Source organism: Stegodyphus dumicola, chromosome 8 (genome assembly GCF_044657685.1).
Source record: "Stegodyphus dumicola isolate Sdum_Otavi_A_Nest chromosome 8, ASM4465768v1".
NCBI classification, from domain to species: Eukaryota; Metazoa; Arthropoda; class Arachnida; order Araneae; family Eresidae; genus Stegodyphus; species Stegodyphus dumicola.
Window position 1 is genome coordinate 41,839,051 of NC_140775.1, and position 22,328 is coordinate 41,861,378.

At 34.1% G+C, this 22,328-nt stretch overlaps 1 protein-coding gene across 4 annotated transcripts in view; it reads left to right on the plus strand.

Annotated features, from left to right (window-relative positions):
• Positions 1-22,328, plus strand: part of LOC118199130 (uncharacterized) — a 201,428-nt gene that overhangs the window by 53,489 nt on the left and 125,611 nt on the right. For all 4 annotated transcript variants that reach the window (XM_085821777.1, XM_085821778.1, XM_085821780.1 and 1 more), the window contains exons 11-14: positions 3,359-3,441; positions 10,790-10,883; positions 16,981-17,034; positions 17,955-18,056. In XM_085821777.1, the coding sequence (XP_085677903.1) occupies positions 3,359-3,441; positions 10,790-10,883; positions 16,981-17,034; positions 17,955-18,056 (333 nt within the window). The remainder of the gene's footprint in view (positions 1-3,358; positions 3,442-10,789; positions 10,884-16,980; positions 17,035-17,954; positions 18,057-22,328) is intronic.

Genomic DNA, 22,328 nt, shown 5'->3' on the forward strand with positions numbered 1-22,328 from the left:
TTTTTTCTCACGATGTTTTGTGTGACAGCATTTTTGTCTTGCGCCGTTTCCTCTGCGATATTTTCATTCACTATGCTTTTGTTGTGATGTTTTTTTCTCCTGTAAACATTTGAAACGTATTCGACGTGTATTCAAGAGGTTCAAGGTTCAAGTCCCAACGAGGGCATTGCACATTTTTCACATCTTCTGTTTCAATAAAACCTAATGCCTCTACAAGTGGCACCTGAGCTAACAGGTGGTGGACAATAATTTGTCACCTCCAGAATTTCCAGGTTCCCTAATCCCTAAGAGGGAGTATATAAGGTATTTTCTCCCTCCTTTCAGCATGTATTCGAGAAGTCCAGGTTCAAGTCCCGGCGAGGACACTGCACATTTTTCGCATCTCTTGTTTCAAAATAACCTAATGATTTTACAGGATGTGTGTGTATGGATATTTAATCATTGTATGTTTAAATTTCCTTTGTATGAAATGGAAGTAGTTGAATTTATTAAGGAAATATCAAAAATGAAACTGACTTTATTTCAATACCATTTGATTAATGGCCATTAAATACATACTTTATTCAGACGTACCTCTCATTCAATATAAATGAGAGATTTGCAGTTTGTGAGTGTTCTCTTATCAACCTGATTTGCTGTATATTTCTCCCAATTTTATCTTATTCTTAAAGTTTCTCATAATTATTATGTAAATTAGCATTATTTTTCATTATTGGCTTCCAGAAATATGATTTCTGCCATTAAAAATGCTGTTATATCAATGGTGACAATTGCTGTATGTGTAAAAGCAGATGAGTCTGAATCTAGAAATGTCATGTACAGTTTCATTAAATGAGACTGAACACTTGTCACATTTTTTTGATAAAATGCCTCATGTCTGGAAGTAGATTGCTTCTGCTTCTTAGCAAATCTAAAAGCATGTGATGCAAAATGCCCTAAAAATTAACACACAAGAACAAATGTTGTCTGAAACTTTCTGTGAAAAAAAGTTACCAAAAAGAAGGATGCAATGCTACTATGTAATTGCTCTGATGATGACACTGAAAAAAAGTAATCTTCATCTTCCTGTTGTCAATATATATATATATATCTACATATATAGTTTTCACACACACACACACACACACACACAAAAAAAAAAAAAAAAAAAAAAAAAAAAATGCATCTCTCTTAAAAAAATCCAGAAAAGGTTCTGAGTTTGCTGCAGCACTCAGAAGAAGGCAGTGAGTTGTATTGTTGGCAATAGTTAGCTTTGCATCTATACTTTGCATGTGCTGCCTAAGACCTCGCACTAACTCTGCAGTTCTGTCCAGTTTTGAGGAAGAATATTGTAAGGGCAGTCTAAGGGTCTTTCCTTATTCCTATCACCTCCAAACCTAAGAAGACTTTCAGCTTATGATGTATTTTGTGTGCCTCTTTGCTGCACAGACATTTTACCATACAAACATGTATGTCTTTTCTGGATTCGAACCTGAGGTCATCGGTACAGCAGTCAGAGTCACCAACCACTATACCGGCTGGGCAGTTCAGTAAGGTGGTAGGTACAGATAGAAACTAGGCCAGCACTTCTGTAGTACCAAAGGTGATTAAGGTATTGCTGAACCTAGCTAAGTGTTAACCACTTAACTGTTTTGCCCAAACACCATTTGCACCACTCTGGCAGTGTATTTTCGTATACCAATCCACTGATTTTCCTGGCTTTTTCACATTTTCTTACTTTGCAGTGTTTCTAATAGATGTCTCTAATAGTAGTCCAGGTGAGATTGGATTGTAAGATCAATTCAAGGATTGGTTCTACTGTTTTTCAGTAGGCGAAGAAATTCAACGAGTTTGTTTGTACATGTTCAGTATATTAGGCTTTGTGAATAGTATTTCTTCCCAATTTTGTCATGAAATAAAAGAATGATGGGTGACAGTAGATGGCTCATAACAAAATATAATTCTGATATTGGATCAGATAGCAAATCTGAATTTTCTATAAATGGTTCTGGTAGTCCTTAAAGTTCTTTATCAGAATTCTCTTGTGATGATAAGGAAACTGAAAGCTCAGATGATCTAATTCAGTATCGGAATTTTTGTCAAATGGATACTAGTAATCCTCTTTCACAGCCACCGCAATTTCCTTTTGCAGTGAATACACTTCTTTTACATTAATCTCCTGTAAAGTGTTCTTTTCAGTTCTGAAGTGTCATTAGAAAAAAAAAAAATCCAACTTAAAGTAAAATAAAACTGCCTTAATTTTGCTGTAATTAAAAATTATCTTAAATTAATGCAATACTTTTAACAGTTTTGACTAATGATTTGAATTTATATAATCAATTAGCTTCATAAAATTGCTTCATAAATAAGTAATTCATAAAATTACTTATAAAAATATGCTTATTTTTGGTCATAATATGGCAGGAAAATGAAACAGGTAAAGCTTCTGCGTGAATTTTGAGAGAGAACGTCCCGAGCGTGTTGAGGATCTCCCACTCCTCTTTTCCTACCACCAACCTCTCAAGAAACTCTTTGTGTATTTTGAGTGCCTCTTTCCCACACAAACTCTCTATGCTAACAAGCATCCATATCTCCTCTGGATTTCGAACTCGGGCTCATCAGTATGACAGCCAGCATCACTAACTACTACACTGGATGGATGTCCTCAGTAAGGTGGCAGTTGTGCTCATTTTGAAAGTCGTGTTGCTGATGGAAAGATTATCTTTCTTTTGAAAAATTCAGAATAATAATTTTGTAATTCATGACTACTGTCACCTATATAGCATATTTTTGTCAACATGTACTTCTTACCTTTGAATTTAATTCACTAAATTAAAAAGACTCTGTATGTTCAAATCATTCATTTATTACATATTTTTTAAAAGTTATTTGGTGTTATCAAATATAATTATGTTGATCCTTGAACAGCATCATTATTATATTCATTTGTGATAATATGAATAAGAAAAAATTAACTTTAAATCTTTTATGAAATATATCATTTCCCCCCTTATATATAACACATTCTTTTTTTATTTTAAAATTAACATAAAAAATCTGCATGAATTACTTTAGTATTACATATATATGAATAAACTATGATACCAAATAAATTATGACTTATTGAGGCAAAAAAGGGATTTAAATATGATGCTTTGCTATATAAATTAGCAAAGCTTTTTATACCAATTATTTTCAATCTAAAATAATTGTGACTTATCATATGAAGTAGCTTTGTGTTTCTTTTAGAAACGAGAGTCATAAAATATCCCCTTATGTTTGTGATAATTTTTATTTTATGGGAAATATATTTTTATGAATATTGTAAAATATATTAATAAGGCATATTTTCCTTAAAATGCGTTTTCAATTTAAACAGTATGAAAATTATGATGAAATTAAGGCACAGTTATCAGAAACTCAAAGCAATCTGGCAGAAATGCAAAGATTATCATCTGAAAAGTATGTATAAGATATTATGAACTTTGCATTTAGTTAGATATTTTTAGTAGAATTATAATTTAAATTGTTTTAGTTTCCCGTGCAATGCAGTGCATGACGAGTTTTAAAATAAAACTATGTCAAAAAGTAAAAATACAAGAGCACATGCATTTAAAATTGAATAAAAGTTTATTTCTGTAATTGATATTTAATTTGAATAAATGTAATCGACTACTGTGTTAGCTATAACCGTAACTCTATGCTTTTTACTTTCCAGAAAATGCTAGAATTTTCTTGCACGGCCGATTTAAAAATTTATAAAAGCCGGAGAAAAACATTTCAGCTCAGTTGTTTAGATCAATGTTTCTCAACTGGATTTATTCCAAGGACCGGTAAAATATTTTGGTACGTTCTCGCGGACGGGGAAATTTAATAATTTAACCCATTGGCATGATTTTTTCATATAAATAAATACTAAACTAGTAAACTATTGTTATTGTAATGTAGGTGCTGTTGTAATATCAGTTGTCGGCCGATGACACTGGATTTTGGACAGTATTTTCGCGGACCATCAAATATGTCTTGTCGACTGGTTTAGATAACTGTTGTTGTTGATTGTAGTAAATTTGCGGTGAGATTAGCTTTCTCTGCTCTTTTAATTGCGTTCTATTTAATGCTTTAGTGGTTTAAAATATAGCTACTGATTATATTGCGTCATATTGCGATATTGTATGAAAATCTTTGAGGAAAAATCCCGTTTTGTTATATTTCTTGTGATAAGAATACATTTTATTAGCTTTTTATCTGACTTGTGCATTCAATCTATTACAAGCCTGTATGTGCACAACACTTTTTGGTGTGAGGAATGGGATTTGAATGAAAATAACAAGAGCGATGGAAGAGCAATTTAGACAGCTCATGTCTGCCTTTGCTGCGTATAAAGAAGACCAGAAAGCTGTCAAGATTCAGTTAGAGAAGAGATAAAAGCTGTTAAAGAAATGAAAGCAGGTCAACAATCAGTTAAAGAGAGATGAAAACTGGTCAAGAATCAGTGTTTTGTTATATTTCTTGTAATAAGAATAAATTTTATTAACTTTTTATCAGACTTGTGCATTCAGTCTGTTACGAGCCTGTATGCGCACAACACTTTTTGGTGTGAGGAGTGGGGTTTGAATGTCAATAACAAAAGCGATGGAAGAGCAATTAAGACAGCTCATGTCTGCCTTTGCTGCATATAAAGAAGACCAGAAAGCTGTCAAGATTCAGTTAGAGAAGAGATAAAAGCTGTTAAAGAAATGAAAACGGGTCAAGAATCAATTAAAGAGAGATAAAAACTTGTCAAGAAAATTAGAGCAGGTCAAGAAGATGTGAAAAGAGAAATGACCTGCATATAGAAAACAAATTTTAGGCTATGGAAGGCAGAATAGACATATTTGAAAATAAAGTTGGCCAAATTGAAGAAAAAGTTTCTTCTGGGAAAGCACAAATAGAAGAGAGAGTTTTGATCATGGAACAACAAATAGATTACAGCGTTTTCTTCTGTCAAAGAACAAATTGAAGGAAGAGTTTCTGCCCTTCAGAACAACAAATCAAACAATAAATTAATGACAGAGTTTTCAGCTGCTAAAGAAGTCAGTACTTTAAAGAAATTCATAGCGATGGCAGGGAGCAATTCGGATAGTTTTAAATTTTTACCCATGCCTGCTCTCCTTTACTGAGGCTATCCAGGTATGATGGGAAGGCCTCCTAACAAGTATATTAGACACAATTTTCTAGTGGCAGATGTGAATGGTTGGAATTCCCAAGCTAAGGCCTGTCATTTCGCCACTTCTTTGAGAACATACGCAGTGGATATCCTTCTGACTCTTCTCGAAAACAAAAAGCTAAATTTTGAAGCTCTGTCCGGCTCATTAAAGCTGCACTTCGGTGAAAAATGTTTGAAAAACTATGGCAGGCTTCAATTAACATCCCATCAACAGAAGCCCACTGAAACACTCCAGGAGCTTGCCACAGATGTTGAAAGGTTCACCTCGCTTTTACAGAGTGCCTGAGAGAAACAAGGGAAATCCTGTCTCTGCAGTACTTTATCCATGGCATCCGAGATCCTGAAATACAGAAAGCTCTGAGAATGGCTTTTAAAAAGGATTTAAAAAGTGCTCTAGCTCTAGTGTACATCATGAAATTCAAGGCAGCCCACCAAGCAACTCATAGATACAGCCACCCAGTCGCAGCTGCTGAAGCCCAGGAGCCAATGGATCAAGTCACTGCTCATCTAGACGATTTAACCAGACAACTCAATGCCTTAAGACTGAATATTAGTGACAAGAAACCTACCCTAAAGTGCTTTGGAACTGAGGTGCTGAAGGCCACATACAAAGAAACTGCAGAACACCCCAGGGCACAGATGTTAAGACCACTCCTATAAAGAAGAAGGGAATCTAATTAGCAGCCATCTTGCAATGCAGAGTTTGCCAAATAATGAAAAGCCCCAGTTTAAAGTGTTTCAGATTTATACTGTGGGTGGCGGCAGCAATGGACTTTTTTCAGAAGGGGACATATCAATGGAGTTCCTTGCAATATGACCATCGACACAGGAGTCAATGCTACCATCATTCGAAAAGATTTGGCTCAACAACTGACAGGTAATCTCATCTAGACGCCGCCCAGCGTTACCCTCCACATTGTGTCTGGCGATAAAATCGACATTGATGGAAAATTAAACGTTAACATCACGTTTGGAAGTGCCGCCTACCATCATCTGGCATATGTGGCGGAGACTACAGATCCTTGCATACTTGGATTGGACTTTCTAAGGAAATACAATTTTTCTTTGGACTTTAAAAATAACGACCTGCATTCTGCCTCTGAGGACATAACTCTGCTTGCAATTAATGGTGAAGAAGTTAAATCTGTCCAGAAAATCATAGCTCAAGATGATATCATAGTACCAGCAAGAACAGAATTCCTACTTCCTGCCTCAGCACTCGACGACCTATCAAGGACCGTTATCCAGCGAGAGTTAGCAGTGTAACTGACAAGGCGAGAGTTATTAAGAAAGCAGTGGTTGCAGCGTGTACTCCAGTTTGAAAGAAGCAATGACATCCCAGAATCCATGTCTTCAGAGAGCATTACATCAGAATTATTGCAGAATGTGCAATTCAACAATGAAGAAAGGAATGCTGCCGGACGTGTCATTCAAAATCTTCAAAATGTTTTCGTCCACTCATCTTCTGACGTATTTGGAACCAGTTTGACACAGCATAGAATCGACACCAGAGATCATTCACCAATCAAGCAACATCCAAGATGTCTACTGATTGCTAAACAAGAAGAGGTACGAACACTTTTAAAGTACATGCAAGATAGCGATGTCATCGAGCCTTCAGCAAATCCATGGGCATCTCCCATCGTCCTTGTCAGAAAGAAAGATGATTTGAGTAGATTTTGCATTGACTATCGTCCATTGAACAAAGTTGCAAAAAAGGACAACTACCCTCTTTCTAGAATTGACGACATTTTGGACGCTCTTTCAGGATGCAAGTGTGTTTTTGACACTTGATCTAAAGAGTGGATATTGGCAATGAAATACAATTTTTCCTTGGACCTCAAAAATAACGAACTGCATTCTACCTCTGAGGACATAGCCCTATTCGAAATTAAAGATGAAAGAGTGAAATCTATCCACAAAATCATAGTTCAAGATGATAACACAATACCCACAAGAACTGAAATTTTACCTCCTGGATCCATAGCTGAAAATAGAAATTTCCGCTATGGCATCCTAAACTATCCCAAGAACTGTAATAGCCTGAAAGGAGTACTAGTAGCTTCTGCACTTGTCAACCTGTTGAGGACCGTTATCCCAGTGAGATTTGCCAATGTAGCTGAGAAGGCGAGAGTTATGAAGAAAGGTGAAGTGGCTGCAGAATGTACTCCAATAACCAGTGTAAAGAAACAGAAATATTCCATAATCTGTGTCTTTGGAGAGCGTTACATCAAAGTTATTGCAGAATGCACAATTAAGCAATGAAGAGAGGAATACTGCCGAATGTGTCATTCAAGAATTTCAGGATGTTTTCTCCCACTCATTGGCAGATGAGGGTCAAAACAGAGTGACACGACATAAAACCAATACCAGTGATCATTCATTCTCCAATCAAACAACATCCAAGACATGTACCAATTGCTAAACAGGAAGAGTTAGGAAAACTTCTAAGGAACATGCAAGAAAGCGATGTCATCGAGCTTTCAGCAAGTCCAACCACATCTCCCATCGTCCTCGCCAGAAAGAAAGACGGTTCAACCAGATTTTGTGTTGACTATTGCCGATTGAACGAAGTGACAAAAAAGGACAACTACCCTCTTCCTGGGATTGATGACATTCTGGACACTCTCGAAGCAAGTGGTTTTCGACACTTGATTTAAAAAGTGGATATTTTCAGGTAGAGATACACCATGATAACCGAGAAAAGATGCCATTTACTACCAGACAAGGACTTTGGCAGTTCAAGGTGATACCATTTAGACTGTGTAATGCACCGGCAACATTTTAACGCCTCATGGAGACTGTTTGTTTTTTGTTTGATGTAAATTATTTTCAGACAGGAAGTGACTTACCTCGGACATGTCATCACTGCTGAAAGTGTGTGTACGGATCCTGAAAAAGTGTCATCAGTTAAAGACTGGAAGCATCCCGAAAATGTCCATCAACTGAGAAGTTTCCTAGGGTTTTACACCTACTATAGGAGATTCATGAAGGACTTTTCTTCCATTGTAAGACCGCCTTCACTAGCTGACAGAGAGCAAGTGAAAGTTCCTGTGGACAAAATGTGAGGATGCATTTAACAACTTGAAGGAAGCTTTAACATCAGCTCTAGTCCTGATATATCCTCAGCTTGACAGACTATTTATTCTCAACACGGATGCCAGCGTTGAAAGTGTTGGTGTTGTATTGTCCCAAGAAATAAACAGCCAAGAATGTGTCGTGGCCTACTGAAGCAAGTGCCTGTCTAAACTGGAGAGGAATTATTGTGTCACTAGGAAAGAGTTGCTCTCCCTAGTCAAAGCCATAGAACATTTCCATCATTATCTATACGGCAGAAAACTCCTGCTTCACATGTATCATGCATCATTGACTTGACTTTTAAATTTCAAGAATCCTGAGAGTCAAATAGCTAAGTGGACACAGAAATTCCAGGAATATGACATCACTATCCATCCTTGTAAGGGATCATCACATGAAAGCGCCGACTACCTGTCTAGAAAACCTTGCCCAGAAAACTGCCGATATTGTTCTAGAATCAAAGTGAAATACAAGCTTCTTAATCCAGTCACACCTCAAATTACATCAAAATCGGCTGATCAAGACCCATGGAATGACAAAGAAGTCTGGAAAATCCAGCTGAAAAATGGCGACATTAAACCCATAATTGATTTAATAGAGTCCTCAAAAAGAAAACCTACCCGGCAGGACATTTTGAGCACGATGAGACGTTCGAGCACATTTCACGACAAAATAATATTGGGCTCTCTCAGACTCTCTCCATATTTGAAAGAGTGTCTTGTACCAGAAATTCGAATTGAATGATGGGAAGACTTTCTGATGGCAACTCATGCTTCCAAAATCCCAGATGTCCTTAAAGAACTACATAGCAGCCATACAGGAGGCCACTTTGCAATACTGAAGACCTTGCAGAGAGTTCGTGAGCACTTCTACTGGAGTAATGCAAAAGATGACATGCAAAAGTGGTGCTGATCTTGCAATGCCTGTGCAGGTCGGAAAGGAGTGAAGAAACACAGGCGAGGCAAGTTAAAATGTAGGAGTGCCTTTTGAGCATATCACCTTTGATATCTTGGGACCTCTGCCACGAACTGCTAATGGCAACAAATACATCCTCATTGTCATTGATTACTTCACCAAGTGCCCTAAAGTATATCCTACTTCTGATTAAGAGGCTGTCACATCAGCAGAGGTAATGAATACAGCACTGGATATCCAAGTTTGGAATGCCTCTTCAGTTACATTCTGATCAGGGAAGGAATTTTACCTCAGCTGTAATCAAAGAACTCTGCAAGCTACTTGGCATTGACAAAGACCAAACGGCACCGTTACATCTCCAGTTGGATGGCATGGTAGAGAGGTTTAATCAAAACATCCAACCTCTCGTTAGTGGTTTCCAGAAACCAACAGGACTGGGGCAAGAAGTTACCACTGTTTTTACTGGCTTACTGCAGTGCTGTCCATGAGACTACCGACTGTTCCTCAACCCAGATGCTCTTTGGCCGTAACCTTCTTCTGCCTTATGATCTCTTGTTTGGTCACCCTCCAGATGCACCTTCATTGCCTGAGGAATACATCCAAGATCTCCAGGCCTGGTTTGAAATGATGCACAATTTTGCAGGAGAGTGAGTCAAACTGGCAACGGAGAAGATGAAGACCCGATACAATATGAGAGCTACTGGACATCCATTCAATGAAGGAGACTGTGGTTGTGGAATCCGACTCGATGGAAAGGACTTTATCCTAAACTACAGTCACCTTGAGATGGTCCATATGCAGTCCTAAACAGGCTGAACGGTTTTGTGGTTTGGATCTGTAAGTCATTGAACTGTAAGCCTAAAGTCGTTCATTACGACAGGTTAGCTCCTTACTTCCTGTGTAGGGATTGTACTGCCTGGGACATGCAGTCCTTGGGAAGTGGTGAGTGTTACAAATTTTATATTTAGTTAGATATTTTTAGTAGAATTATAATTTGAATAATTTTATATTTCCCCGTGCAATGCAGCGCATGATGAGTTTTAAGAGAAAGCTATGCAGAAAAAGTGGAAATACAGTAGCACGTGCTGAAGGTGTGTGCACATTGAATAAAAGTTTATTTCTGTAATTAAAATTTAATTTGAATAAATGTAATTGACTACTGTAACTGTAGTTCTATGCTTTTTGCTTTTTAGAAATCGCTAAAATTTTCTTAAGTGGCCAAGTTAAAAAGCTATAAAAGCCGGAGAGAAAGATCTCAGCTCATTTGTTTAGATAAGTGTTGTTGATTATAGCAAATTCGCGGTGAGATCAGATTAGCTTTCTCTGCACTTTGGATTTCATTCTGTTTAATGTTTTAGTGGTTTAAAATATAGCTACTGCTTATATTCCATGATATTGTACGAATATCTTTTAGGAAAAATCCAGCATTTTCTTATATTTCTTGTGATAAGAATACATTTTATTAATTTTGTATTGGAGTTGTACATTCAATCTATTAGAAAAATGCACAAGCATTAATATTTTATGCATTCATTAAGTATGCAGCTTCTAACTTGATTTTTTTTTTTTTTTAAATTTGTGTATTCTGGAATCTTGATTTTTATTTTCAAGGGATTCATTAATTATAAAGCTGAAAAATGAATTGAAAACAGTCAAAGAAAATGTAGAAGAAATGAAAGTTGGAAGAGAACAACTTTTTTCTAAAGTAAGTTATGGGACTTAACTACAGATTTGTTTTTCATCACCTACTCACTGTTATAATTTTATCTTTCTTTTAACTCCTATTCACCAGATGATAGAAATTGCATAGTATTACTCTCATCTTCTGTCAAAAATTATATTTATGTCTGCTGCCTTTCGTATTAGTTACTGAGTTGTTATAAATCAGTTACTAGAAATTATTTCAATGTAGTATGTAATTGCTATTAACCTTTTCCCGGGGGCTGGGACATATGTGTCCCATACTAAGAATACAGCAACTGGGGGCTCGTGACAGTTTGCCGTTGGTGGCAGGGGTAGGAATTTTAGCGCTTGAGGCTTGATGACTATTTTATGACACCCAGGAGAGTGCATTCTTTTGTGGGATTCCGCTAATGGATTAGGGAAAATTGTCCGTGTTTTAAACCCACATGGCTTGTTTGCAAATTCGGTATCTTCCAGGAAATATTTTGTTGAGAGGAGAAAATAAAAAGAACAGTTTGTTACTTCGATTCTCACGTGTTTGCTTTTCAGGTTTTTTCCTATACAAATACAGCTTGGAGGTCAAATATCAAAAAAATTTTATTTTCGGAAGCTCAGCTGCTAAAATTCTTCGGAAATTATTTTAAAACCTTGAATGTATTTAAAATTACATAATTTTTTCAGTTATTTCTAATTAAATTTTTTAAAATTTGGTTTCAATTTGAATTTGAAACTGTCTTCGTTTCATTCTTTTCATAAGTGTTTTTATCACTTTATTCCAATTTTTAGTATAAGGCAGTGTAGTAATATAAATGTTTCAGGTAATGAAAATTAATTTTAATGTTATTTCTAAATGACATGCATTCCACGACTGCCGCTTACTTGAGTGAAATTTTGGTTTGTTATGTTCTGAATAATAACTAGCGGTCGAGCGAATAATATTTCTTTAACTCTGATAATTTGACCTCGATTCAAATTCCAATGAACGGATTGACTGCATGAACATTTCTTGTTCTCTCACATATGTAAAGGGTGTATCAGCCAATTTCCTTTGAACGCCCTCCACGAAAGCCTCTTTTGCTTAGGTAGATAACTATTTAATTCAACAAATAAAAATAAAATTATATTCGAAACAAGAAAGCTAAACTTATGAGCATTTCATAACTATGTTTAGAAACTCTTCCTTTTATGGATCATTTTAATGACAAAATGAATTTTAATTGTGTGACAAATGAAATACGAATTTTTATTAAAGCAGTTATTATGGAACCTTTTCTAATTCAAAATTAAAAAAAGTTTCAAAATTTATTAATTTATCTTTTGTTATATGATTCGCATCTATAATGTCATATCTGTACAATTTGTTCAGAAATTAGATACCTTAGTTTAAGTTAATTGAATATGGGAAAGCACATGAAGGCTGCCTACCTAAAGGAAAGCATGCCTTTGTGGAGAACTTTTAGGAGAAATTGGCTCATATTCACGTTTCACATGGGGGAAACAATGAAAACCAACCATGCGGCCAGCTCGATCGCCTGACATCGAACCTGTGTCTAACTACCAGCATTCAACAGCCTTAACCTCTCAGTACTAACCTTGTAGTGTTCAGAAAGTAATTAATTTTACATGAGAATCATGTTTTGGAGGGAATCAAACAAGATATTGGAATACTAAGCATGTATACAGGAATTCAGATGTGTACTACTTTTTAGTTCCCTGAATTTAATTCGCAGTGCGAATCTTCATTAATATTCATTAACTCAGTACGAATCTTCACTCCCAGCTTCATTACTTCCATAGAAAGCAAGAGTAAATAGTTTGAGATCTGAAAATTTTGCATAACAGTTTGATACCTCAAAGGCAATTTTATCATTCTGAAAATGTAGATCATAAAAAACTGAAGAAATATTTCGCCATTCGACAAAGATGTTTACATTTTGAAATTTCAATGCGTTCTTATGCAATTTTGCATTCAAAGAAAAAATGGAGTAGCAATATAAATCATTGAACAACTGTTCCCTTTCTATTCTAAGGTAAAAGTAATATCTTATATCTCTAAGTGATAAAACTAAATTTTTGAATACATTAAAATTCAACAAAGATTTTATTTTCTAAAGCTCCAGGGTTTGCATCTGCATTTCTTTCTTGAACCAAAAACTATAAAGCGATTAAATAAATTAAACAGCTTATATCCCTTATGTAAAGGCAGATCAACTCTGGGACTGCTATTTTCAATGCCTCATGGAAAAAAAAAAAAAAAAATTCTTGGCTCATGCATTGTAAATTTTTCTTAGTGCTGGTATTGTTCAATAATAATTTAGTGCAGTACAAACGCAGTGAGCAAATTCTATTTCTCCAGGAATGAATATTACCAGAGGTGTAAAAGTATTAATACTGATTTTGGAATCCGAAAATGCTTTTTAATGGCACTTGTAATAAATAAACTCTATTTAATTTGCTCTACAACATCAGAATAATAATAGTATTAAAAATGAAAATGCATATATTGTTTGAAGGAAATGTTTGAATATATTAAATCACTGAATTTTCGATACGATGACAAGTGAATATATTTAACACTGATTACTTTGCAAGTTTTTTAGTACATAATATAGTAGCAAGTTTAAAAAACTATTTTAATCGTAAAATGAAACACTTTTTAGAATAAAATTTCTAGTTATAGCATACATTTCATTTGAAGGTAAAATAATACTTTTTTTTCCCTTGGGAAAACTGTATTCATCTACCTGCAGTGTGAAAGCGATTAGAGTATATCCCGCATTTTAATGCCTTGAGTGTGGGAACTAGATTGAAAGGAAATCCTGAGCGTTTGCCTGCCTGCCAACAAAAGGGCACTAATTACCCACTCGTTAAGGACTCGATTCGATAATTTTTCCCCCTTTCCATAACCGCTGAGCCAAGAGCCCCCAGTGAAGGTACACAACTGTTTTTCGAGCCTACAAGAAAAGGTTAAGGGATAGTTCTTATTGTTAAGTTGTAAAAATATGCTTAAAGAAAATTGTTATTTTTTCACATGCCTTATAAACACATGTCAAAGAAACGGATTACTAGTCAGGGGGAGAATGTTTAGGTTGCTAAATTTATGCTAATTTAAAACTGATAAACAATGATTATGCTCATGAACTGACAGTATTATTAAAGTAACTGAAAATCTCTAGGAATAATGTAACTATAAGAGTGGCCAATAATAACAAGTGCTTATTAATCTACTTTTTGACATGAGAGTAACAGCTTGTGGGGGGGGGAACTTTAAAATGTAAACTTTCAAAAGCCATATCTACCTGTATTTTGAAGAATATTTTAAGAATCTATTGATAAAATTGAAAAATCTAAATTGTATTGGTCATCTTTTTTGTATCAAAACTCATCATCAATAGCTTCAGTAAAAATTATGTTTGTGTTATTCGGGTAATTTTAAAGGTTATTTGTGTATTTTTGGTAAACGAAAACTGTTGCTGAACATATTAATTTAGTGCCATTAACAGATAAGCATGATATCAAAGCATGCAGATAGTGTTTGGGAGAAAGATGAATTCATTGACATGAAAGATCCTAATAGCCCCTGTATGCCACTGAATAAGTGGACATGCATTTCATGTGCACACCTGTTATTGATCAGCCATAACTCAAAGCCTAGCTTAGAAAGTAGCGTATGTTGCATAACATTTAGTCTTTGTATGTGTAATTTTGTATCACCTGCAGAATCAGAGAGTTTTTGCAAAGTGTGCACTGGTTTGACTATATATTGTAAAGATTTGTAGCTGAAATGGGTTTTGAGAATCACAAATGAAAGAATGAATGTTATGACATCAGGTTTTCAGATGAATCTCATATCTATATGTAGCACCATGATTTTTCATCTGTGTCTAATGGTATCAGAGAATTTTTGCAAGCTGCATGCTGGTTTGACTTGGCAAACATTTGGGGCTGAAATATTGTCTAGAACATTGCTGATTAGGGATGAATGTTATGATATTATATTTTCAAATAAAGTTCATATCTATATCTAGCACCATGATATTTGCATGTATGTTTAACCCCCTTCAAGCCGGGTAGCGAAAACGCGCGCTTATCGCGGAGGCCGACAGGGTCTTACGCAAGTGTCTCTCCAGGGCCGGGGGCTTTTTTGCTACTAAGCCTAATTCCATGAAATTTCCGAAGTATCAATGCATTGTTTAATAATGCTCTATAGAGTATTTAAACGGCTTATGCTTTATAAATATTTTTATATATATACTTTAATTACCTTATTTCTTGTTTAAATGCATATTTTACACATTTTATTTTAATTACTCACCATTTTATGTTTTATGACTTTTAACATTATACATCTGAAAACTAAATATATTACTTAAAATTCTCTTTTCGTATGAAAAATTTGAAAACAGGGATCCACACACAGTCCTATGTTACATTCCTTGCACTCGTAATAACTCATTTGCCGTTTTGGAGGATTTTTCCGGGAATGTGAACAAACGAAGCATCGTCGTCTCATTTTCTTATCAGTCTCTTCTGAACAAAGGTTTGGAAAATGTCTTTCAGTTAATCTTTCAGAATCAATATCTGAAATATTTTGCATCATTTCTGCTATTTCATACTCTGTTAAACATTTTCGACGCTTCAACATTGCAACAGTAAAAACAGAAAGAATTCACGTTTAACAAGATCTTATTATTTTCTAAAAAAAACTGAACTGCAAACCGAAATACTCAATGCTTTAGCACATATAAAACTTCTAATTACAATAAACAACTACCACATGCGAATAAAGTGCGATTTAAAGAGACGTCATAAATCATGCCATTCGGAAACATTTAGTTCCCCGTTTGTTTATATAATCAAAAACACATGTATGTGAGTCATGCTTCTCTCATTTCGAGTAGAAAGTCTAATGTACATGTATCTGAAACCATATGGACATACAGTGCCATCTTGTGGCAGAAATTATACTTTCTAAAACGTTCTAGGACACTGGCACAAATACGTGACAGTCGGTAGTAAACGGGAAAATTCTCTGTCACGCCTGCGTGTCGGCCGGGAAGTGAGTGTGTTTGTTGCTGGCACGTAGACGTGACAGTCGGCACGAAGGGGTTAATAGTATCACAGTGATAGATTGAACGAGTCTTGCATTATACATTGGTGTATATCAGTTTGGCTCCTATGCTTAAGTGTATATCAGAAAAACTTAATTACATCTGTGATATGCTGAAGTTTGTTGGATCTCTTATCTTCAAAGCTTGCCTGAGATCACAGAAAACAGTAACTGCTAGGCATTGCATGCCATATGCAGATGCCAGCAAGACAGTGGCATCTGCATATGGCATGCAGTGCGTAGCAGTTTCTGTTTTCTGCAATCTCAGGCAAGCTTTGAAGATAGCAGAGTGGCACCTGCATATGGCATGCAATGTCTAGCAGTTCCTGTGAGGCCATGTTTTTCATGTTTTCTTTTTCTTTTCTTCATTTCATGCATTTTCAGGACCTGTCAATTATTGAATAGATCTATATCATGACTGCATACTGATTAGCACATTTGCAGTAGATGAACAACATGCTGAAATTAGATGGTATCACATATTTTTAACATGTATCTTATATCTTTTCCTTTCTAGGTTGGATTGTATAACAGTACTTACTGCAGCCTATGATAGGTGCATAAAATACTGATTTCTTTCTATTCTACTTGTTAAAGTGAGCTGTTATAATCATCTTTTAAAAATTGTTTAGTTCGATTTTTTTCTTTTTTGAATAATAATCTGATCTGTTCATTCTTTAAACGTCCCAGACATCATTTATCTATAGTATTTTGTTTCACATTTGTATGTACTTTCCAAATGGTTACTTTTCTCTCTAAGTAAAGATAGCTGCGTGACTGATGTGGCTATAATTTTAATAACTTTCAGGGAATATTTCACTTTTAATAACCAGTGGTGTATATTTTATATAAAAATTCCATCAAACCTTCTTCATTTAATGTCAGTTAATCACTAAATTAAAAAAAAAAAAAAAAAAAAAAGCGATTGCAATATTTTTTTATGCTGATTGAAAAGTAGTCTTTTCAGTAATATGACTTTTTTTTTTTTTTTTTTTTTTGCATATGACAGATAGAAGAAGGTGAAGGGGCCAATGCTGCTATGCTACAATTGAAAGAAGAAAATGTGAGATGATTTTGTTATTTCATTTCATATATCTTTTAAGTTTGAATAATATGACACTATATGTAATTTATATAGTAATTTTAAATTTCACAACCTTAATATCCTTTTGTTGTGTTAAATATATTTGATCTTTCATATAATCATCCATTTAAAAATGGATCTCACAAAAAGCATTTAGCTGCTTATAACTGATTATCATAAATTTATATCTGCCACTTGTGATTCAACTTTTGGTGCTGTTCTGTTATCGGTACCAGATTCAGAAATGTATGAAAGTATGTGCGTGCATATGTATATTTATGTATATGTATACACACACATACATTCGTGCTTACATATATGAAAATAAAGTAATTTTAAATACAGTAAAGTAATTGTAAATAAAATAAAGTAATTGCAAAAATTTCATACATAATTAAATGTATGAAAGTACATGCATGCATATGTGTGTATATGTATACACACACATACATTCGTGCTTACATGCATACACGAACACATACATCCATTCATACATATATACATACATTTGTAAATCTGATCCTAATAACAGAAAGTACCCAACTTTCCGGTAACATCAGTACCTTTCAAATAGTCACTTATGATACACAAATAAGGAATTTGGAAATAGATATTTAATTACTGTAAAATCTTTAAAGATTTTTATTTAATCTCTGTTCCAAATAAAAATAAAGTTGAAAAATAACAAACGGTATTTGAGAGTGTCTACTTAGTTATATATTTTTATATTTAAGGAAGGTGTGGGGGGGAAGTTTCACAAGTTCTAACATATGTAATTAGTTATCTTTCATTATATGGAAATAAATGTATTTTTTTGTGCACATTATGAAATTATATTTTATTTCATTAAAAAGATCATTTCTGTTAATAAGATAATTTTATTTTACTTTTGCTGTTAGGCACGCCTTCAAGAACAGTTTTTACATCAACAAACTCTTTATGGTCAAATTGCTCATGAGACTGAAAGTAAAATGGGTGAACTTCGTTCATCACTGAAAATGGTTTGTAAATCTTTTGAATGTGCCATTCACTTCAGAATTAATGAGACTTAAAAATTTCATAATATTCCTTCATTTAAAAATCCCCAAACCTGGTGTTAAGACTTTTTATGAGTGAAAATGTCTCATTTAAGAAAAATGAGCCATTATTAAACCTATGTAATCTACTTTACCTTGAATAAGTTATTATGTATAATCAATGAGTTTGTAAACTTATGTCATTACTTGCTATAGAAAATAATATCATCGTGCACATGCTATCTTTAAACAAAATGTTACGAAGCATTTTACTGGATTAAAATAGTTCTAACTACAATGATAAATTTTCATTTAAAAAAAAAAAAAATTGAAAATATCTTGATAGCAAAGGTTCAATTTACGTTATTAGATATTCATTTTACATTATAAGATTAAAATATTTTTTAATAAAATACTTTACTAGTTTCAATTTATGCTGCAAGATTAAAATATTCATTTTTTAATGAATTATTTATCTCTGCTTTCATTAAAATGAATAAAACTTTTATGTAATGCTCCTTTTTTCAGGTAGTATGTACTTGATATTTAGGAAATTTTTAAAAAACATGAATATTGCTGTAATTATTTCTTAATTGGGATATACCTCACTAAAAAAATCATAGTTACTGATTCTAGTATTAAGTAATAGCTGCTAGAAAAAGTTACCATTTAGTCTAGCACACTGCAAATCTTAATGTATTACTTCATTTCAGAAGTGTATATATTGATTTTAAGTATTATAAACCGAGTTAAGTCTACAGTAATCAGATTTAATGTAAAATCGTGGATCCCAGATGGCCTTTCTCCCTTCCTACAATAATAAAAAATACATCTGACAAGCTTAATGTACTTATTGGTAATATCTAGGAAAATTCAAGAAGAAAGTGAAGTAGATATTGAGTATGGTACAACATAAATAAAATAACCAAACTAACTATTCATGCATGTAATGCATGTCAAAAATTGTTTTGTACTCATGAGCATTTTGAGCAGTGTCATGAAAATTTGTAATTTGACAATTCTTATAACCCAGCTCAGATAAAATATGTATGCATTTTAACTACTTGCACTAAAAAGACGTGCCACGCATGTGGAGATGCTTTTGTCTCAAACCGCGAGTGACGTGAACACCACATCGATAGATAGGCATTTATCGCAAAAATGAAAATAACGTGGTGCACACGTCCCCTAACAACGAGATTGTTTATTTCTGGAGTTACAGTTCTGGATTGCACTCGCAGACGCGGGGCGGCGTAAATGAGACACTTTACCGCTTGTTATATTGTAGCGCACGGCACCGCAACCATGAAGTTTAGTCGTAGCGCAAGTGGTTAATCCCAGCATAGTAAATCACAATATTGGATATCTCCTTTTGTAATAAGGTGGATTTACACCATTTTAGATCATGTTTTCCCTTAATGTAATGATTTACATGGCATGTACCCACTAGTAGTACAGGGGTTGGTCAAAAAGCAGCTCCCAGGCCACAATTGGCTCACTAAGAGTTTTTTTTACGGGGGGGGGGGGCATGTTAAGAATAGTAAAAAGAAATCTGCTTTGAACTGAGATTTTCTTTTCATGAGCGACTGAAGACTCATCTCGTATTTTCCACTGAGATGGCCATGTCTATACGCGTGTATTAGATATATTATGCAGTGCTTTTCTGATAAATTTCAATTTGATTGAATGGTTTGATTAATTTAAATTTTGTCTTTAACAGTAAATATTTAAATTTCCAATTTTGATAAAACCATGACTCTGAAAAAATGTTAAAATCGATGATGAATGTCGTGTTTAATGAAGAATGGATAAAAAAATATTTCTTTCCTAATACAAGGAATAAAGCTGTATGTTTATTGAGTCATGAATCAGTAGCCATATTTAAAGAACAAAATCTGAAATGACACCATGGAAAAAAACATAGTGAATTTGGGAGCAATCGTTCCCTAGAAGAACACAAAATAAAAGCTGCAGACTGTATAAAAAGGTTGAAGAAGCTACGAGCATTTTTTACAAAGCAGTCAACACTTCATAATAGCGCTACAGAAGCACATTTCACGGTAGACTACAATCTGACTTAAAGCAGCAAGCCATTTTCAGATAATGAGTTTATTAAGCAGTGTATGGTAGAGTTTGCAAGTGTATTGTGTCCTGGCACAAGCAATTTTGAAAGCATTTCATTGTCAAGAAGGACTGTGGTGCAGTTCATTGACTCATTTCATGACAAACTCATAGAGCAGACTGCAAACAAGGATTATTTTCTTTGACCTGAGTGAGAGCACAGGTAAGAAAGACACTGCACAATTACTCGTCTTTATCCGTGAAATGAATTAAAACTTCATCCAGAGGAATTATTCAGCCTAGAATCATTGAAAGATAGAACCAATGGTCAGGATTTACTTTTGTGGATTGTGACTTGTATGGAGAAAAGTGGCTTGTCATGGAACAAATGTCAAGTATTACAACAGATTAGGCTAAAGCTTTCAGAAATGTAAGTATGAAGCTTTTGAAAATTAAATTACATGCACAAGACACAGACAATGATATCTTTACTTTTCATCCCATTTTGCACCAGGAGAGCCTTAGTAAAGCTGTAATGGACTTAAAGCATCTGGTAGATCTTATTGTTAGTGTGGTGAGCACAACCAAATCAAGGCCACACCACTACCAACAGTTTAGATCTTTCCTTGAGGACATGGTGTGTGAAGACGTAATTTACCACAACAGTAGGAGGTAATTGAACCTAAACAAAATGATCAGAAGAATCTAGGCATTGCATAATGTGAGTGTCTTATTTCTGGACAAGAAAAAGTTATCTCATGAATTTGTTAAAAAAAAATAAAATGTGAAGAGTGGAGTTATGACATGATGTTTGCATCTGATGTATTTGAGAAATTAAGTAGACTGAATGTGACACTGCAGGGAAAGGGGTTGTTTGCACATGAAATGTGGAAGCATGCAAAACCAAGTCTATTTGCAATGCAAGGAGGGGAAGGCAATTTTTGTCAGTTCCCTTTTTTAGGAAAATAGAAAGTGCCTGAAAGTGTCCCTGCTAAGATTAGAGATCATCTGCAGAGTTTGGAGGATGAAGACACAAGAAAATTTTAGAACTTTAAGAAAACTGAGCCGAAGTTCAATTTGTTCTTTTATCTCATCACCACTGATATTGACGTAGCACATGAGAACTGCTTTTCGAGCTTACTGACATACAGTCAGATCACACTAAATAGATTCATATAAATAACACTATATTTTTCCTTAAATTTAATTTTTTTTTAAATGTAAATTTTTTATTAACTTACCTTATATTTGGCTTTCCTCACATATCCAAGCTGAATAGAAAAGTTTCAGTGCAGGCATTTAAGAAATATATGTAATTTTTGGAGGACAAAAAGGCATGCTTTAAATAATGGTCAGTATTATCTGTAAATTATGATGCTTTTATTCAACATCAATAATATCTAATATTTTTTCAAAAATTTAATAATTTTTCTGGGTGTGATGGTATGCAGAGTCATACATTACATTCTTTACTATAATACATTGTTTCTTTTCTAATTTATTTTCCATCTGCACTCTTCTCAGATGAACACACTTTACATTCTCTTATTCTCTGGGTTTTCTTTTTTCTCTGTAGGTGGTATAAATTCTAAAAAATGGTGTTCAAATAAATGATGTCTAATAGTTCCAACCACATCTGTTTGATAAGTCAAAAAGATATCACATAATTCTGGTGAAGTATAATAATTATCTAAGGTGATGGAGTAGCCTTGTTTCAATAATGGCATCATCATAGTAACTTGTGAAGGTACCGATAGAGATTGGAATTAATCATGAAATAAAGTACCTTTCCTAGTACAGTAGAAGTCCAGAAATCCGCAAAGCCTGGAACCAGAGGTTGTGTGGATTTTAGGACTTTGTGGATTTCAGGACAGAAAAGATAAATCGTTATATTCAGACTAAAAGTGCAAAATAAATAAGGCGTATTAGATACATTTAATTAAGTTATTATATACATTATTGCAATAACTTATTATATGCATTAAATTATTATTACATATATAAATTGATTATATTATTCATTGTATTATCTCCTAATATAAATTTAGTGGAAGTATCAAAAAAGAGTGAACCCATGTAGGAAGTTTAATTCCAAAGTATGTATACTTCTACTAAATTTATATTAGGAGATAATATAATCAATATTTTAGTAAATAAATTATTATTATCTTACTTTGCAGCTATTGCGCAAGTATT